This window comes from Brachypodium distachyon, chromosome 4 (assembly GCF_000005505.3).
Source record: "Brachypodium distachyon strain Bd21 chromosome 4, Brachypodium_distachyon_v3.0, whole genome shotgun sequence".
NCBI classification, from domain to species: domain Eukaryota; kingdom Viridiplantae; phylum Streptophyta; class Magnoliopsida; order Poales; family Poaceae; genus Brachypodium; species Brachypodium distachyon.
This window is the reverse complement of record NC_016134.3, coordinates 132,037-150,920: the sequence shown is the minus strand read 5'-3', so window position 1 is coordinate 150,920 and position 18,884 is coordinate 132,037. Positions and strand designations below refer to the sequence as shown.

Genomic DNA, 18,884 nt, shown 5'->3' with positions numbered 1-18,884 from the left:
AACATTACCACTTATATTTTCGTACTATGAACTGTTGAAATTTTTGTTTAGCTTGTGTTGTGCCCAGGCTCTGCCAAATCGCTGGCTCCGCCTATGGCACCAGCAGACCCAAATGGACATAGGCTGGACAAAGCCGCATGGGTTCTCCGAGTCGCGACCCGAACGGACCAAAATGGACACGTTTTGTGTCCGATTCAGGTGGATGTGCTGGAGTCGCCCTAAGTACTTCCTCCTAAGCAAGCATTTGCCCATAAAATTAATGTTAGCTTAACACAAATTTAATCAAAAGAGCCTTGGCACAGGGGCGGTGGCTCGGTGCCCATGTCTTTACAGCTCACCTATGCGTGGAGTTTGGCTACAGGTTAATTATGTGGTCCAATCAGCAAGAAAATTTGAGAAACTGTGATTTGATATGTGCTTTAAAGATGAGACAATAAATATCAGAAACTAGAGAATCCGAAGATTTAAATTGAGGTTTTTTCATATAAATTCTGCATGAAACAACTCAACTTCAACTGATCATGGACCTTGAGCCTAAAATAGAGTGAAGATTTTTTATAGAAGAATTTTGGGAACAGTAAATTTGATTTTTACCCTCTAATTTGGTTTTTTGACACAAATTACCCCATTTAGTGAAACTTGTGCCATCTTTTACCCCATCAAAAAAAAATCCCCATCCTGAAATGTGGGACCCAGTTTAAGACTTTAACTTAAAAAAAATCTAGACGCCTAAGATATAGCCGCATCCATAATTGTCAAAAAAGAAATCCACATATTCCATATAAAAATAATTCTTGAACAAAATAATAAATAAATTTGATTACATAAATGAAAAACAGAAAAGAAGCGGCCGGTCGACATGAATCAATAAGACCCGGCGGCTAGCTAGCTATCAGCACGCACGCACATCCGTCGTGGCCGCTGCTAGCTACATATAGCTTCTTCTCCGACGAAGCTTATTCATTGCATACGGCTTAATTATGATATACGATATCCATGGGTGAAATCGCTGAGATGAACTCAACCCAATGGATGGATGGATGGATGGATGGAATGATCAGTACTCGTCTGGGACGTATGTGGTGCCGCACTTGAAGGTCTCGGGCACGACGTCATCGAAGACCCCGCGGAGTCCCTTCTCGGTGACGATGCGGAAGTTGTAGGGCCCCTTGAGCGGGGTCGGGCTCTGCACCGTGAAGGTGTCGGGACCCGTCTTCTTCATCGTCAGCCACGTCTCGGAGCCGTGCTGCCGGAGCTCTACCTCCGCCACGCTGTGGCCAGGCTTGTTCACCTTCACCCCGAGCTTCTTCGTCGTCGACCCCGGCTGCACCGTGAACGTCGGCTTCACCGCGCACGCCACCGCGAACAGCGCCGCCGCCATCGCCAGCGCCAACAGTGCCTTCCTCGACGCCATTGCTAGCTGCTTCTTCTTGTTTGGAGATCGGTCGCGATCGAGATGGTGAGCTGCTGTTGTTGTGTTGTTGTTGTTGGTTGTGTTTTGGGACGATGGGTGGTGTGTTGGGGTATTTATGGGTGGAAGGAAGCGACGGAGGAGCGGCGGTCCGGCGATGGAGGAGAGCTTCATTGGGTGGCTGATCATGGTGGCCGTAGATTGAGTATGCGGCTCGCAGGCACCATCGGAGGGGGAGCTGCCTGCTGGTTTCCTGAATTAGCGAGAGCATCTCGCTGTATGCCGTCCTTTGATGATCAGCCACCTCTCTGTCTGATTTGACCATTTCTTCGCTGTATGTCCTCCGATCCATCGTGAGCGGCCGTATGCAGCATGCATGATCCAAAAGGCAGCTCTGGCTCGATCTACTACGTTGCACATTGCACCAATGCACGCAATTCAGAGTCCGAGTCTACGCTAATTTGGTTTGCAATTAACTTATATAGTAATATATATACCAACTAGATATTTTGGTGACATGGCATGATAATTAATGAAGAAAAAGAAAAATATGATAACTAAATACGTTACCATCACATCATATATTTTTTTATCTATAAAACAATTAATGAGATTTACATGTTATCATAAATTATGATGCTCCCATTTTTTATATAGTCTAATGTATTCGGCAGCGCACATGCACTTGGTTAGCACTACGAGGGCGGCGCAAGGATGTTAAAAGTTGGACACGTGGGCGGTCACAGAGGCAGGCATATGCATGCGTGTCTCCTCCGTCCGCCACGACGACCAGGAGGCGTCGACGCTTCTAGCCGTGCCACATCACGCACGCACGCACGCAGCCGTGACACGTACTACATACATACAGCCGATCAGCAATGGCGCGCTAATCCAAATCCAACCGCTTTCTTACTTATAGCCCACGCCGGCTGCCTACCAAGAACAACAAGAGAAAGACCAAAGACCAACAACTCCTCAATCTCGATCGCCCTTGCTTGTGGGAGCTAGATACAACAACAAATACACAATACATGGCTGCTTCTTCGGCGGTGAGCGGGCATCAGGCGCCGGCGCCGGCGAGCATGATGGCGCGGGTGGACCGGCTGGACCTGGTGGTGGGCTACCTCGAGGACATGCGCAGCGGCAACGGCGGCAGCGCCAGGTCCTCCTCCACTGCCACAACCTTGTCTTCATCTTCCCCGGCGAGCACGCCTCGGGCTGCAGCTCGCTGCCGGCCGGCGGAGGAGCTGCTGCAGGAGACCAGGGCCAAGGGCAGCCTCGTCGACCGCATCGCCTGCCTCGAGAACAGAGTGCTCAAGATGGAGGAGGAGGAGCGAATGAGTTTCAGTAGGAGGAGCCCCATAGCCAGCAGCAGCAGCACGGCGGCCATGGAGGGGATGGCTGCAGACAGCGGGAGCAGCAGGGAGAAGAAGAAGAAGAAGAGGAAGGGGATCAAGAGCCTGGTCCAGTCCTGCGTCGTCAAATCAGGCGCAGCCAAACTCAAAACCAAGGACTAACTAATTAGTATCAGATAAAAATGCTCTAGTTGTATAATTGTGTTTTTTTCCCCAGTTGTTTCGACAGACTTTGTATTTTGTAGCCATGATCAATACGCTAAATGTATAATTACTTCGTATGCACTATGACGTAGTACGGCTGATCAATCGATGCCGTACTGTATATATTGTTACGTGGAATGTCAAAAAATTCAAATTTGTACTGAAGCCGGTTAATCAGGACGATGAATTCCAGGCCTAGTGTAAAAGGTGTGTACTTTGGATCAACTGACTCCACTACTGACCAAAACCACACGCTTTCGTGCACTAGTATCGGAGGTTTCAGATTTCTACTGCAAAACAGTTAATTTTGGGCGACGAATTCCAGGTCAGGTGCCAGAAGATGTGCATCAAACGGAACTCCACACTAGTCACCAAAACCAGACGCCGTGTTGCTGCAGCATCTGTCGCTGCCACACGAAACACACCACCATTGCTATTGTTGCCGCCCGTCTCTTCCATACGAAACAACCAAAACCAAATGCTCTGAGCTGAGCATCTCCAGTACCAGATCCCCAAGAGCGCGGCAACAAACAAACAATTTCAGCCGCAAATTAGAGGAGGGCGGCCATGGGAGAATCGGCGGCGGAGGATGTCCCGAAGAGGAGGGGCGTGGTGGTGGCGCCGGCGCCGCGGCCGCGCAAGGGGGTGGCGTCGTGGGCGGTGGACCTGCTGGAGCGCGTCGCCGTCCGCCTCGCCCACGACAAGACCAGGCCGCTCTACTGGCTCTCCGGCAACTTCGCCCCCGTCACAGACGAGACGCCGCCGGCGCACGACCTCCCCGTCCGGGGACACCTCCCGGTATCTGCAATGCAAACCCTTTTCCTTCCCATATCATCGTCTCTCTGCTAATTTAATCTCGGATGTTGGAGGTTTAGCGATTACGTGTCGATGTTTAGGACTACTCGTTGTTAATTTGTAAATGTCAGAGGGATGTCAATGGGAGACATCAAAGAAATTAAAAAGAAAGAAAAGGAAAGGGGATGGGGCAAGTCCCAAAGCCCCCAGCTTCTTCCTCACAAAATCCTCTCACTCCAGCTCTCTTGTTCATTGACTCCTTGTTGATTCTACCTCAGATTAGAGTCATTTTCTTAACAGACAGACAAAAAAAAAATAAACATTGGAGTTGACTCTTACTAGAAGCATATTACATTTGTTTCCAGCATTCTCCTCTATGCTAATTTGCTGAAAAATAATGGCATACACTTTTCTTCGAGAAACTGGTTATTCCACAGTTCCTTCAAAAACTTCGCTTGCTACGTATCCTCTCCTTTTCTCATACCGTTCCTTTTTTTTGGCTGTCTACAGGAGTGCTTGAATGGCGAGTTTGTCAGGGTGGGGTCTAATCCCAAGTTTGTCCCTGTTGCAGGGTATCATTGGTACTGACTCTTAATTCATGACAATATACCTTTGTCATTTATACTCCCTCCATCTCATATCAAGTGTCGAAATATTACATGTATCTAGACGCTTTTTAAGCATAGATACATCCATATTTGGACAAATTTGAGATACTTAAATATGTGACGGAGGGAGTACATGATTCTGGTCATGCACCAGTTCCCAGCAAGATCTCAAATATCACTGTGCTCCTAAGGGCATAAAAACCAGGCTGTTATCTTCATTCAATAATGTTACTACAGCAATTCATATCTGCTTTGATGATTTACACATATATGTGCACACAATATATGTTTTTTTTTGTAACGCAAGTTCTCATCGTCACATCTTTTCCTTATTAAGCATCAAATTTCTAATCTATTTGTTATTTTGTGTTTTCGTTTTGCAGGTTTGATGGAGATGGGTATGTGATACAATCTCTTACATTTTGAATACTACAGATCTAGGTTTATTGCTGTACATTCATTTTGTCCTGTTTCCAGAACAGTTTTCCGTGCCAGACCACTTATGTTACTCTTTCATGGCCTCATTTGCCATGCTGCAGATGACGGTTTACATATGCTTCAGCTTTTTCTAAATTTTAATGTCTCGAATTCATGTTTGCAATAGTATAACTCAACAATTTTTATAAAAAGTCAATCTTTGATCTGCGTTTCAAACTTTTTTGGGGATCGGCAGATGATCTTAGCTGCATATATGCTATAGTACGCTTCACAGTTACATCGACCTCTACATTGTTGTTTACAGAATGATCCATGCAATGCGTATCAAAGATGGGAAAGCTACATATATATCAAGATACGTGAAGACTTCACGCCTCAAGCAAGAAGAGTATTTTGGGGGAGCAAAGTTTATGAAGGTAAGTTTACTTGTTTGATTCAAAAACTTGAATACATTTTTAGCTCTGTTTTGCCTACTGGTGCTTGCGACTTTTCTTCCCAGTTAATTAAGATCTAATATATACAGTGCATATGTCTAACTTAAATCGTCATTTTGCTTTGGGAATTTCTCTGATCAGATTAGTTCTTAATGGATAGCTAATCTGATGCCCAACCTAATTTTCTGCAGTATACTTTTAGTGCTTGCAAATCTACCTGTGCTCACATGTAGGTTTACACATTGATACCAAATTTTAAACCCTAACTTTCCCTGCCCCTGGCAGGTTAGTGATGGCCTCACAGCTATATCCAAAAATCAGTGGTCCATCCAACTGATTTTTTTCTCAATTTTACAGATTGGAGATCTGAAAGGCTTTTTTGGATTGTTCATGGTCCTAATGCAAGAACTTAGGAAAAAGCTTAATGTCTTGGATGCTACTTATGGAACCGGGACAGGTACCTCTTTCCCTTATGCAGACACTATATGAGGCATGCACATCTACATATATTTTCATGGCCATTTTATAGTACCATTTATTTTGTTGATCCGTCTCCTTCTCTTCCAGCTAATACTGCACTTGTATACCATCATGGCAAACTCATGGCCCTCTCGGAAGCAGATAAACCTTGTAAGTTCTCAGCCTGTTAGCACAATTCTTTTTCTACATGCATGTTTGCATGCCATTCTTTTTGTATTTTTTTGCGTTACTATCAAACGCTTGTATTTCCCAGAATAGAGCAGGAACATCCCTGTCTCATGTAAAAAGAAGTGCTAAATAAATTAAGTCACTGAGACCATTATAACATATGTTCTAAGTAATTATTGCATATCGTGTTTTGTTGTGCAGTGTGCACAGATAAGATGTCATATGTTTTACCTACCACAGTATGTTCTGGGGTACTTTTTTCATTTTATAAAATGATGTTCTGGGGTATTGCTGTCAATGCCACAGGAATCTTAATGTTTTGTCCCAGTAAATTCTACATGCTAGATTTTTTCCCATTTCATACAACTACATGTATAGATTGTAAATTATTACAGCTTGTTGCAAATTGTTATCATCCAAAAATCCCACACCCAGCACAATAGGCATGCAACTGTGTAACATGAGTTTCTAATTTGTTTTCAGACGTTGTTAAGGTCCTTGAAGATGGTGACCTGCAAACTCTTGGGTTGTTGGATTATGACAAAAGGTTGAAACATCCTTTCACAGCTCATCCAAAGGTCGATCCATTTACAGGTACATTATGGTAACTTGTACCATTTCTTACTTTCTTTTGGGACAATTGGTTCAAATGATGCAGTTTTCCTTCTTTCAGATGAAATGTTCACCTTTGGGTACTCACACGAACCTCCTTATTGTACATACCGCGTCATCACCAAGGATGGAGTTATGCTTGATCCTGTGCCAATTACAATACCGGAATCTGTAATGATGCATGATTTTGCCATCACAGAGAACTATTCCATATTCATGGACCTGCCTTTATTGTTTCGACCAAAGGTGCGTGATGTTTTATGCGGTTCAGATTGACAGGCAATGTCATGAATGATAAATGCCTTCTGTAAATTCTTTTTTCCGCTGTTGAAGGATGATCTAGTCAACATTTGTTTCACAGTTGCATGAGATAGGCACATGTTTGCATTAACCATTGATAAGTGTTCGATGTCCTTGTCATAATCTAGTCTTGTTGTTTGGCATTCTTTTATAATAAAGGAAATGGTGAAGAATGGTGAATTCATCTACAAGTTTGATCCTACAAAGAAAGCTCGCTTCGGTATACTCCAGCGGTATGAAAAGGATGAGAAAAACATCAGATGGTTTGAACTCCCCAATTGCTTCATTTTCCACAATGGTATGCCATCTGCAACCTTCTGCTTGAAGTCTCAATGTACAGTCTTTTTATGTCATTTGTAGGTATTTGCAATTCGTACATTAGAAAATCTAATTATTAGTATTTTATTTCATGCTAGTATTACTGAACTGATCACAAGAAGTATCACTTGTCACAGCTAATGCTTGGGAAGAGGGTGAAGAAGTTATTCTAATTACCTGCCGCATCAATAATCCAGATTTGGACAAGGCGAACGGTCACCAGAGCATCAAGCTTGAGAACTCCGGGAATGAGCTGTATATACCTGCAATCCCAACCTTATTTGAATTCCATCCGATCCAATGCTTGGCCTAATGTTATCATTATTTTAGGTACGAAATGCGATTCAACATGAAAACTGGTGCTGCTTCACAGAAGCAACTATCCGTTTCTGCGGTAGACTTTCCTCGAATTAACGAGAGTTATACTGGCAGGTACTGAAATTTATGCTGGAGGTTTCAACTTCAAAGTTTCTCTTATTAAGCACTATCAACTCAGCACCATTGAGAACCCGCATTCATTTAGAGAGTAAGATTTGTCCTGAAGCTATCAAATCTTTCTGATCTGTTACTTCTGTTGAATGAAGAAAGCAGCGGTACGTGTACTGCACCGTGCTCGACAGCATAGCGAAGGTGACTGGCATCATAAAGTTTGACCTACACGCTGAAGCAGAGAGTGGCAAGAAGCAGCTTGAAGTTGGGGGGAACGTGAGAGGCATATATGACCTGGGACCTGGCAGGTACGGTTCAGAGGCAGTTTTTGTGCCCAAGGAGCCAGGTGTCTCTGGAGAAGAAGATGATGGCTATCTGATATTCTTCGTCCATGACGAGAACACAGGGTACTCTTCATTCCCTTCTTATTTTTCTGCATAGCGCTGTGCTGGTGCGATGCTTAAGAAGTTTCATAAAAAAGTTGCTCTACCCAAATTTGGAGCTTTAATCTGTCGTTTCTTATGTTGTGGATGCAGGAAATCTGAAGTCAATGTGATTGATGCCAAGACAATGTCAGCTGATCCAGTAGCAGTTGTTGAGCTGCCGAACCGGGTTCCTTACGGATTCCATGCCTTCTTTGTTAACGAGGTAATGAAATGTTCCGTTTTTTTTATCGATCAAGCTCGTATATAAAAATTTAATTGGTAGCTACTATTTGCAATTTGCAATTGGTAACGAAAATAGTAAGTTGGTATGTGAGAAATGAGAAAGTAAATAAACCTGGTTTTTGTTTTGACAGGAACAACTGGGACGACAAGCAACGGAGTGAACCCAGAACGAACTGGATCTGCATGCATATATATTCTGCCTACACACGTTGGAAAAAATAATAAATTGCATGTTCTGTATAGGAGGTAAATTGGTATACGCCCTCAAATACGTGTACTACGTAGAAGGAGATGTACATACGTTCAAGTACATATATACAGTACTCCATCCGTCCAATAAAAGATGTCTTAAGTTTATCAAAATTTGGATGTATCTAAACATGACTTAGTGTATAGATGCATTTAAATTTAGCCAAAGCTGAGACATCTTTCGTTCGACGGAGGAGTAGTATACATTTTAGAAGCTGACTAAGGAGCGGCGTGGCCCCACGTAAGGCTCGCAAGCGGCGCCTGCCATGCTGCCGCGCGAAAGCCTCCGCCAGCCTTCGTAGGTTGTAGCATGTACGGCCCATGTGCTCCAGCTTAGGCAGTTAGGCTTGTCTTGCAGAGACGGCATGTGCACAACAAATGTTTACTGGGCCATTTCTGGTCCTTGCATGCATCTCTTCCTCATCCATTTCTTTTTAAAACTAGTTAATTTTTTCCAGCAAGAAAAATAGACGACTCATACATCGTATAGGCACACACACATGTATACGACAACATTATAATAAGCACAACGTCTTCTAAAACCATCAAATATTTAGCCTTTAAAACTGAAAATTGCAGCACCACTTTATCAGACATCATGGAGCCAAATTTACAAGTTTGCATATGAGCATTTTTGTGGAGGCAAACGAAACGCATTTTCTTTGAACTCTTTGTTGCCACGAAAATCTTCTTCATCCACCACAGTATGTTGCCGAGGTTGCTGATCTAGCTCCTCATTCACCTCCCCGAGTCATTGACCGGCCGACCATTGCTGCCTACCAGCTTGTCTTGACCCAACAAGACAGGAACATCACTTCTTTGAAACCGACGCTGATCGACTGCTACTCATGTTGAGAAATGAATATGAACACATATATTTCTCACTATTGATAACAATAAAAGAGGAAGACTAAGAGAAATGAACTATACAAACAGCTACACGGATCTTTCTAAACAATTACCAGGTTCTTTATAAACAAATACCACGTTCTTTATAACAATTGCCAGGTTCTTTGTAAAAAAATAGATAGGTTTATTAGAATCAAATTCTTCACAAATTTTTTTTGCCAGGTTCTCTCCAAACAACGGCCAGGTTATTTACAAATAGTTGCCAGGTTCCTTGCAAGCAATTGCCAGATTGTTGGGTTCTTTACAAACAATTGCCATGTTGTTCGTAATAAATTGCCAGGTTGATTAGAATCAAATTCTTCACAAACAAATTGCCAGGTTCTTTCCAAACAATCGCTAGGTTATACACAAATAGTTGCCAGGTTCCTTGCAAACAAATGTCAGGTTGATTAGAAACAAATTGCCACGTTCTCTACAAAATAATTAATTGCCAGGTTATTTAGAAAATAAATTGCCAGATTTTTTTACAAACAATTGCCATGTTCTTTGCAAACAATTGCCAGGTTATTTAGAAAACGAATTGACAAGTTCTTAATTTACAAATAACTTCTTCACAAACAACTACCGTGTTTTCAGATATATCCACCAGTTTTTCCATATAGCTGCCAGGTTCTTTCTAAACAGCTACCATGTTCTTTCTAAACAACTACCGGGTTGTTTCCAATTAGCTATCGGGTTTCATACACGTGCCATGTTCTTTCCGCATAGCTACCAAGTTTTTTCGGAAATAGCTACCTGCTTTTTGTCCAAATAACTACCATGTTGTTTACAAATCCTACAAGGTTCTTTACAAACAACTAGTACCAAGTTGTTCAGAATATGACGATGAATAAACATGCAAAGCTATCTTGTAAAGCTACCAAAAAATTTCCGGGTTCTTTTGAAACAACTACCAAGTGCTTCACAAACAACTACAATGTTTTCCTACATAGACACCAGGTTTTCTGAAAAATAGAGATACCAGGTTTTCCGCTATAGCTACCAGGTTCTTTCCAAACACCTGCCAGATTCTCTGCAAGTAGCTACCAGGTTCTTTGGGTTAGGTTACCATGATCAGGAGTTCTTCTCATGAAAAAAATTGGATAGACTGATTCATCAAACATTTGAGCATTGCGTGAATTGCATCAAAACTAGTAGACACAAAATAAACATGGGAGAGATGGTAGGGAGCTAACCTTGACATTATGACGATTTCACAGTAAAATGGCTTGTCATGGACAACAACGGGGCCTAGCTTTCGCAAATCAAGAGAACCTGGTGACCACACAACACGGTGATATCTCCAATCAGACTTCTCGTTTTGTTTCCTTTGAGAAGAATAGACTATAAATAGGGTAGACATATATGTACATTCACCGATACGCAATCAGCAAGCAACGTAGTAGTGTCGTCCACAAAAGCTTGAAGGCCAGCGAATATGAGTGCCATGTTGTCACCCCTCTTCTTCTCCTTCCTCCTGGTGAGCACATGCATCGTGAAATACTTAATTTTCATGGAAGGTACAGATTCAGCAAGGCACATGGGGGGACAAAATCAAAATCACGGTCAGGTCACAGATACATAGGGGAGGCTGCAGATGAGGAGGGAACACATCTGTTGGTGCTGCAGTGCAGACTAGAGGGCCTTGGCTGACCCAGAGGCATCCATCACGGCGAAGACGGCTGCCAAGACGAGGAGGCGCCGACCGCCAGTCCTTGACCTTTACGCGCTGTGGATTGCGGCACAGCCGTGGCGGGCCTGAGGAGTTCACATGAGACGCTGGAGGCAAGTAGAAGAGAGGGAGATGTCTCGTGGGGATCTGCACGGACGGCGTCGAGGCATGAGGAGGAGGAGGGGTTGGACAGTGAGGCGACGAAGAGACGTACTTGCGAAGGGGCGGAGATGGCGGCGGTCCACCTCGTCTTGCTCTCGCGCCACTCCCCCACTGCCGTCCTCTCCCTGCTGTTGCTGTGCGCTTGATCTGGGGGATAGGGGGACCAACGGGCAAAGCAGCGACGCTGGATGCAGGGGAATGGTGCAGCGGCGGTGGAAGTGAGAGAGGAGCGGCGAGCCGGACGGTAGCCGTGGCCCGTGGGGAGGGAGGGAGTTGACCGGGATCTGAGTTGGGGCTGGTGGCGTCGGCGGAATGAAGAAGAAAGGAAAAGATGGGGATGAGAGAGGATCGGGGGCAGGGAACACGGGCGGAGCCTGGGTCGCACGATTCAGTTTTCACCAATCTCAAAGCGCGCCGTTGTGTAAGGCGAGGTGGGGCACGTTCCCCACTTAGAATACACGTACATTTTATATGTAATATTCTGGTCTGATAAATATCCAGATGGATTTGGAACTAGTCTACTGCCCACAGAACATTCATGTTTCCAGCAAAAGGAAGAAATAAAAGATTGCTTCATCTTTTCCCTCAATTCATGTTAATTGGCTGCGTACGTCCACCAGCATGAGTGCTCTGCCGCCTATTTCTTCTTCTTAATTATTCTTAAGCATGATATATCATGGTGCCTGTCGGGTTTCGAATGTCAAAAATTACGATTTCCACTGAAAACGGTTAATCTGGACGGTGCCTAGTGTAAACTGTGAAAGGTGTGTGGATCAACTGACTACACTACTCACCAAAACCACACGCTATCAAATCTTACTGTTTAAGCAGTTTCGGCCCGCTACGCAAGTCAGCAGATTGTGCACATTTCTACTCGATAAACAGCTAATTCCTCCTATCCATAATAAACGTAGCTGACTTAGTAGTACATGTGTAATTTGTAATTTTGTACTAAATCAGTGACATCGTAGACGATGAATTTCAGGCCAGGTGTAAAAGATGTGGATGTCACCAAAACCAGGCGCTGCGTTGCTGTATCTGTCACTGCCACACACACACCATTGCTCTTGCTGCTGCCGTCTCTCCTCTCCTGTCCTGTCGTCCGGTGTGGATGTGGGTGGCTCATACGAAACTGCCAAGACCAAATGCGTTGAGCATCTCCGCCCAGCCTCCCATACCAGATCCCCCCGCCCCGCCAAACCAACAATTTCGATAGCGCGCGAAGAGGAGGGCGGCCATGGGAGAAGCGGCGGCGGCGGCAGCGGAGGATATCCCCAAGAGCCTGGTGGTGGCGCCGGCGCCTAGGCCGCGCAAGGGGGTGGCCTCGTGGGCGGTGGACCTGCTGGAGCGCCTCGCCGTCCGCCTCGGCCATGACAAGACCCAGCCGCTCCACTGGCTCTCCGGCAACTTCGCCCCCGTCGTCGACGAGACCCCGCCGGCGCCCGACCTCCCCGTCCGGGGACACCTCCCGGTCTGCACTGCAACCCCCTTGTCCTTCCCCTTCTCTCTGCTAATCTAATCTCTGCTACTCTCACGTTTCTGCCGTCAAAAAATAGATGATTTTTGTTTCACGGTGCTCAACTGTAAACCGAAATTCTATGGCTTCTCTGTAAACCCTTATCTGAATTCGGAGTTCCAAAGTCCAAACCCTCCATCCAGTGCACAACTTGAGATGATACTACCAAACACTAACATCGTTAGTCAACCGTGGAAGATTGGAATTAAAAATATTTTGCTCAGCAAGTCAGGAGTCGACAAATACACCTTTCTAGTCAACCCCAGGAGTAGATACCTCAAATTAATGCCTCTTGGCATGACACCTTGTTACTACAGTATTTTACTACTACCCGGCAAATATGTGCGTTTAAAAAAGTTCAGTCTGTCGTCCTGGATGAATAGGAGGAGAACCTTTCCTTCTCCCTTGCATGTCAAAAACCTTGGTTTTATTTACAGGACATTGCTGATTAGTACTGCTCACCTTTTATCCCTCTTTTTCTCCCCTCCTAGTATCTTTTTGCATCCTGATTATTGTTATTGCTTTTCCTCGTTTCATCTCTCGAAGGAATCAAGGAAGTCACAAAATAGTCTCTGTGTAATAATATGGATATATGGTGCCACCATCACAAGGAATTATCACGGTCTTCTCTGGGATCTCTAGAATAACTCAAGCTACAACTTGTTTACCTCATTATTGGGGAAACTATTGTTTACCTCGGCCCATTGTGAAAATTGAAATACTAGGATAGCTACCAACGTGTCTGCATGCATATTTATATTTTTTATTGTGACCAAAATATCTTTTAGTCTTACCTTATGTCCTTATCTCTGTCTGCTAGTATATTTACATTTTTTGTTGTGGCCAAAATATCGTATACTTTGTTCTCTTATTCATTACTCTTTATCTTCACTGGCTCATTCAACCTATGTCTGGTAGGCCAGGATCTGGCCTTTTGATCAAACTTCTTTTAGGTGCAAATTACATCTGTTTCCAGCATTCTATAAGAACAACCTATATGCTAATTTGCAAAAATAATAAAATACACTATCCTTCGAGGAACTGGTTATTCATCACTTCCTTCAAGAATTTCTCTTTTTTTCTTACGAATTCTTGCAGCCCCTGCTAGATTATCCTTTTTCTTTTCCTCATAGTGTTCCTTTTTTGACGTGCACCGGGCTGCCCTTTTTTTATAGTGTTCCTTTTTTGCTATCTACAGGAGTGCTTGAATGGAGAGTTTGTCAGGGTGGGCCCTAATCCCAAGTTTGTCCCTGTTGCAGGCTATCACTGGTATTGACTCTTGATGAAATTTACCTTTGTCATATAGACATGATTCTGGTCTTCACCAGTTCCCAGCAAACTCGTCAACATCCCTATGTGGTCCTAAGGGCATAAACACCGACTGTTATCCTCATTCAACAGAGGGACTACAGTTATCCACATCTACTTTGATGCACACAATTTAACTGTAGTAGTCGTACTGAATTTTTTTGTAAATCAAGTGCTCATCGTCACATCTTTTGCTTCCAATAATGTAGCATCATTTTTTAATTAATTTTTTATTTTGCTTTTCTGTTTTGCAGGTTTGACGGAGATGGGTATGTGATGCAATCTCTTCTGTTTGGAATACTGCAGATCTAGCTTAGTGTTGTACATTCATTTTGTCCTGTTTTAAGAACTGTTTTTTAGAGAAAAGGCATTCGCCCGGCTTTATATAGAAAGAAGTGTACTTTTTAAGAACTTTTTTCCGTACCACTTATTTTTCTGTTCGATGGCCACATTTGCCACGCTACAGACGACGGTCTAACACAAACTTCAGCATTATTATCTCTAAATCAAGATTGCAATACTAGCTCAAGCTTTTTGATACAAAATCAAGTTTTCATCTACGTTTCGAACTTTTTTGGGTATCTGCAGAAAATGATCTTAGCTGCAAATATGCTATAGTATGGTTCACTTTTACATCAACCTCTACATTGTTTCTGACAGAATGATCCATGCAATGCGTATTAAAGATGGGAAAGCTACATATGTATCAAGATACGTGAAAACTTCTCGCCTCAAGCAAGAAGAGTATTTTGGGGGAGCAAAGTTTATGAAGGTAAGTTTCTTATTTGATCCAAAAACTTGAATATGTTTTTAGCTCTGTTTTTCCTATTGATGCTTGGGATTTTTCTTCCCAGTTAATTAAGATCTAATATATACCACGCATACCTCTGACTTAATCCCATCATTTTTGTTTGGGGAAGCTCTCTGATCAGATTAGTTCTTAATGGCATAGCCAATCTTATGCCCAACCTAATTTTCTTCAGTATGCTTTTAGTGCTCGCAAATCTACCTGTGCTCGCATGTAGGTTTACAACATTAACACTAAGTATTAGTGATGGCCTCGTAGCTATAACTTTCCCTGCCCACTGGAAGGTTTAGTGATGGCCTCGTAGCTATATCTGAAAATCAGTGGTGCATCCAAGTGATCTTTTTTCCAACTTTTACAGATTGGAGACCTGAAAGGCTTTTTTGGATTGTTCATGGTCCAAATGCAAGAACTTAGGAAAAAGCTTAAAGTTTTGGATGCTACTTATGGAATCGGGACAGGTACTTCTTTCCCTTATGCAGACACTATATGATATACATCTACATATCTTTTCATGGCAGTTTTATTGTAGTACCATTTATTTTATTGATCCATTTCCTTCTCTTCCAGCTAATACTGCACTTGTATACCATCATGGCAAACTCATGGCCCTGTCGGAAGCAGATAAACCTTGTAAGTCCTCAGCCTGTTTGCACAATTCTTTTTCTATGTGCATGTGTGTATGCCATTCGAAATAGGGGCCTTAAGCGTGGTTGCGTGGGCAGCTAATTCTTTGAGTTGCTATGAAACCTTTATATTTCCCAGAATAGAGCAGAAACATACCTGTCTCATGTAAAAAAAGCTAAATTAATTCATTCATCGAGACCATTATAAAATACTATGTTCTAAGTAATTATTGCATATCATGTTTTGTCCCAGTAAATTCTACATGTACGATTGTAAATTATTACAGCTTGTTGCAACTTGTTGTCATCCACAAATCCCACATCCAGGACAATAGGTATGCAACTGTTAACATGAGTTTCTATTTTGTTTTCAGACGTTGTTAAGGTCCTTGAAGATGGTGACCTGCAAACTCTTGGGTTGTTGGATTATGACAAAAGGTTGAAACATTCTTTCACTGCTCATCCAAAGGTTGATCCATTTACAGGTATATTAGGGTAATGTGTTCTATTTCTTAATTTCTTTTAGGACAATTGGGTTAAACGATGTAGTTTTCCTTCTTTCAGATGAAATGTTCACCTTTGGGTACTCACATGAACCTCCTTATTGTACATACCGGGTCATAACCAAGGATGGAGTTATGCTTGATCCTGTGCCAATTACAATACCAGAATCCGTAATGATGCATGACTTTGCCATCACAGAGAACTATTCCATATTCATGGACCTGCCTTTGTTGTTTCGACCAAAGGTACATGATGTTTCATGCATTTCAGGTTGACAGGCAATGTCATGAATGATAAATGCCTTTGTACATTTGTTTTTCTGCTGTTGAAGGATGACCTAGTCAACATTTGCTTCACAGTTGCATGAGATAGGCACATGTTTGCATTAGTTGATAAAGGGTTCAATCTCTGTGTCGTAATCTAATCTTGTTGTTTGGGATTCTTGTATAAAGGAAATGGTGAAGAATGGTGAATTCATCTACAAGTTTGATCCTACAAAGAAAGCTCGTTTCGGTATACTCCAACGGTATGAAAAGGATGAGAAAAATATCAGATGGTTTGAACTCCCCAATTGCTTCATTTTCCACAATGGTATGCCATCCGTAACCTTCTGTTGAAGTATGTCATCTGATTGTTGCAATCCATACATTACACGGACACGATCTAATCATCAGTATTTCATTTCATACTAATCTTAGTGACCTAATCACAAGAAGTATCTCCTGTCACAGCTAATGCTTGGGAAGAGGGCGATGAAGTTATTCTAATTACCTGCCGCCTCGAGAATCCAGATTTGGACAAGGTGAATGGTCACCAGAACGAGAAGCTTGAGAACTTTGGGAACGAGCTGTATATACCTACAATCTCAACTTTATTCTAATTCCATACAATCCAATGCTCGGCCTAATGTTATTATTTTTAGGTACGAGATGCGATTCAACATGAAAACTGGTGCTGCTTCACAGAAGCAACTGTCTGTCTCCGCCGTAGACTTTCCTCGAATTAACGAGAGCTATACTGGCAGGTACTGAATTTTGCTGGAGGTTTGAACCTTCAACTTCAAAGTTCCTCTTCTTAAGAACTATCAACTTAGCATCATTGAGAAACCGCGTTCATTTAGAGAGTAAGATTTTGTCCTGAAGCTATCAAATCTCCCTGATCTGTTACTTCTGTTGAATGCAGAAAGCAGCGGTACGTGTACTGCACCATGCTCGACAGCATAGCAAAGGTGACTGGCATCATAAAGTTTGACCTACACGCTGAACCAGAAAGTGGCAAGAAGCAGCTTGAAGTTGGGGGAAACGTGACAGGCATATATGACCTGGGACCTGGCAGGTACGGTTCAGAGGCAGTTTTTGTGCCCAAGAAGCCAGGTGTCTCTGGAGAAGAAGATGATGGGTATCTGATATTTTTCGTCCATGATGAGAACACGGGGTACTCTTCCTTTCCTTCTTTTTCTGCATAACCCTCTGCTGGTGGCCTGGTGCATGCTTTAACTGCTTAGTAAGTTCCATAAGTTGCTCTGATTCTGACCAAATTTGGAGCTTTAATTTGTCATCTCTTATGTTGTGGATGCAGGAAATCTGAAGTCAATGTGATCGACGCCAAGACAATGTCTCCTGATCCAGTAGCAGTTGTCGAGCTGCCAAACCGGGTTCCTTACGGATTCCATGCCTTCTTTGTCAATGAGGTAATATAATAAAATGTTACCACTATCTTCTTTTTGTGATCAAGCTTGAGTTATATAAAATTTAGCTGTTAGGTACCATTTGCAGTTGACAATTCGTTGTTGTAACTTAGCTGGTTTTTGAGAAACGAGAAAATAATAATCTGGTTTGTTTTGACAGGAACAACTTGGACGACAAGCAGAGGAGTGAACCCAGAACGTACTGGATCTGCATATTCTGCCTACACACGTTGGAAAAACAATAAAGCAAATGACATATATAGGAGGTAAATTGGTATATGCCCTCAAATATATCTGTACAACGAATGAATTGCTACGTAGAAGGAGATGTACATATATGCAAGCACAGTACATTTTATCAGACCAGTCTGATAAACATCCAGATGGATTTGGAATTAATCTACTACCCACAGAATATTCATATTTCCAGCAAAGGAAGAATGAAAAGATTGCTTGCATATGCTTCATTTGGTGACAGGTTCCATGCCATGATTATTATTACAGCACTGACTAGCTAGAACAGACATAACAACAATTCTAAAAGCAGCATAGAGCTTAAGGCCTGTGTTGTGGCACATATGGCCATCGGCTTGGCGGCCCTCGCTCCACCGTTTTCATGGCCTGGCCGGCCTCCACGTGCGCCGTCGTGGGCCCCACCACCTCTGCCACCCGCCGCTTCCCTTCCGCCACGTAGTCGGGCGGGCTCGCCGCGGCCTTCCTTGCCGCCTTCACCAGCGGCGACAGCAACGCCAGCGCCCCGAGGGCCAGCGCGCCTGTCGCCGCCATGCCGGTGCCAATCAGCGCCGCCATCAGTGCCCCCGGGACGAGCACCGGGCTAAAGAGCACGAACAGCGGCGTGGCCACGGCCAGCCCCACGACGGAGGCGGCCAAGGCCGTGCCTGAGAGGACGGCCAGGCCGCTTGCAAGTGCCAGGAGCGCCGGCACGGCGAGCGCCGGTGGTCCTTCACCGTGGCTGCCGGTCGTGTGTTGCTGCTGCTGGGCGCCACTGTCCGCCATAAGCTGTGCAGCCGCAGGTGGAAGAAGAAGATGGGAAAGCTGTGTTTTTTATGGCGTTGGATGAATTGACTGACACGTATGGAAGCGGCAGTGGCACGTGGTGCGCCGCAATAGACACGTAATAAGCTGCATGCAGCGCGCATATCTCATGATCTCATCACCTGCTGAATTAGTAAAATTCCTCTCTTTAATCTTTATAGGAGTAACTCCTGAAACTTGCAGGCAATCAT

The 18,884-nt window shown here is 43.6% G+C and overlaps 5 protein-coding genes and 1 long non-coding RNA gene across 8 annotated transcripts; 3 read left to right on the top strand and 3 right to left on the bottom strand.

Annotated features, from left to right (window-relative positions):
* Positions 1-752: 752 nt before the first annotated feature.
* Positions 753-1,731, bottom strand: LOC100832189 (pollen allergen Lol p 2-A). Its single transcript, XM_003577386.4, has one exon. The coding sequence runs from the start codon at positions 1,598-1,600 to the stop codon at positions 1,058-1,060; it is 543 nt and encodes a 180-aa protein (XP_003577434.2). The 5' UTR covers positions 1,601-1,731; the 3' UTR covers positions 753-1,057.
* Positions 1,732-2,331: 600 nt separating this feature from the next.
* On the top strand, positions 2,332-3,168 carry LOC100845645. The gene has a single exon (XM_010240548.3). It carries the CDS (start codon positions 2,443-2,445, stop codon positions 2,926-2,928), a length of 486 nt encoding a protein of 161 aa, XP_010238850.2. The 5' UTR covers positions 2,332-2,442; the 3' UTR covers positions 2,929-3,168.
* Positions 3,169-3,351: 183 nt separating this feature from the next.
* On the top strand, positions 3,352-8,680 carry LOC100832496 (carotenoid 9,10(9',10')-cleavage dioxygenase). The gene is made up of 14 exons (XM_003577301.4): positions 3,352-3,768; positions 4,276-4,346; positions 4,757-4,771; positions 5,116-5,227; positions 5,603-5,702; positions 5,813-5,875; positions 6,377-6,487; positions 6,567-6,751; positions 6,965-7,103; positions 7,261-7,378; positions 7,454-7,555; positions 7,708-7,959; positions 8,089-8,200; positions 8,352-8,680. The coding sequence occupies exons 1-14, from the start codon at positions 3,538-3,540 to the stop codon at positions 8,379-8,381; spliced, it is 1,641 nt and encodes a 546-aa protein (XP_003577349.1). The 5' UTR covers positions 3,352-3,537; the 3' UTR covers positions 8,382-8,680.
* Positions 8,681-8,900: 220 nt separating this feature from the next.
* LOC104584339 lies at positions 8,901-11,554 on the bottom strand. Of its 3 annotated transcripts, none has more exons than XR_001408005.2 (4): positions 11,244-11,554; positions 10,729-11,176; positions 10,554-10,632; positions 8,901-9,311 (listed from the first exon to the last, which is right to left on the bottom strand). It is a non-coding gene; the product is annotated as an uncharacterized LOC104584339 (long non-coding RNA). The 3 variants fall into 3 exon arrangements; XR_001408006.2 differs by having other exon boundaries at positions 8,901-9,308; positions 10,729-11,115; positions 11,244-11,553; XR_731998.3 differs by having other exon boundaries at positions 8,901-9,308; positions 11,244-11,552.
* A 693-nt stretch (positions 11,555-12,247) lies between these two features.
* Positions 12,248-18,097, top strand: LOC100821646 (carotenoid 9,10(9',10')-cleavage dioxygenase). The gene is made up of 14 exons (XM_003577265.4): positions 12,248-12,662; positions 13,906-13,976; positions 14,270-14,284; positions 14,676-14,787; positions 15,182-15,281; positions 15,391-15,453; positions 15,821-15,931; positions 16,011-16,195; positions 16,403-16,541; positions 16,682-16,799; positions 16,873-16,974; positions 17,133-17,384; positions 17,529-17,640; positions 17,798-18,097. Exons 1-14 carry the CDS (start codon positions 12,429-12,431, stop codon positions 17,825-17,827), a joined length of 1,644 nt encoding a protein of 547 aa, XP_003577313.1. The 5' UTR covers positions 12,248-12,428; the 3' UTR covers positions 17,828-18,097.
* LOC104584338 (oleosin Zm-II-like) lies at positions 17,972-18,743 on the bottom strand. The gene has a single exon (XM_010238652.3). It carries the CDS (start codon positions 18,652-18,654, stop codon positions 18,193-18,195), a length of 462 nt encoding a protein of 153 aa, XP_010236954.1. The 5' UTR covers positions 18,655-18,743; the 3' UTR covers positions 17,972-18,192.
* Between the last annotated feature and the right edge of the window lie 141 nt (positions 18,744-18,884).

Bases quoted from the DNA above. Each gene is read 5' to 3' on its own strand.
- LOC104584338 (XM_010238652.3), bottom strand. From the start codon at position 18,654: ATGGCGGACAGTGGCGCCCAGCAGCAGCAACACACGACCGGCAGCCAC.
- LOC100845645 (XM_010240548.3), top strand. From the start codon at position 2,443: ATGGCTGCTTCTTCGGCGGTGAGCGGGCATCAGGCGCCGGCGCCGGCG.
- LOC100821646 (XM_003577265.4), top strand. From the start codon at position 12,429: ATGGGAGAAGCGGCGGCGGCGGCAGCGGAGGATATCCCCAAGAGCCTG. The intron at 14,788-15,181 runs GTAAGTTTCTTA...CAACTTTTACAG, and splicing joins GGGGAGCAAAGTTTATGAAG to ATTGGAGACCTGAAAGGCTT. The intron at 15,454-15,820 runs GTAAGTCCTCAG...TTTTGTTTTCAG, and splicing joins GTCGGAAGCAGATAAACCTT to ACGTTGTTAAGGTCCTTGAA.
- LOC100832496 (XM_003577301.4), top strand. From the start codon at position 3,538: ATGGGAGAATCGGCGGCGGAGGATGTCCCGAAGAGGAGGGGCGTGGTG. The intron at 5,703-5,812 runs GTACCTCTTTCC...CTTCTCTTCCAG, and splicing joins TACTTATGGAACCGGGACAG to CTAATACTGCACTTGTATAC. The intron at 6,488-6,566 runs GTACATTATGGT...TCCTTCTTTCAG, and splicing joins AAAGGTCGATCCATTTACAG to ATGAAATGTTCACCTTTGGG.
- LOC100832189 (XM_003577386.4), bottom strand. From the start codon at position 1,600: ATGATCAGCCACCCAATGAAGCTCTCCTCCATCGCCGGACCGCCGCTC.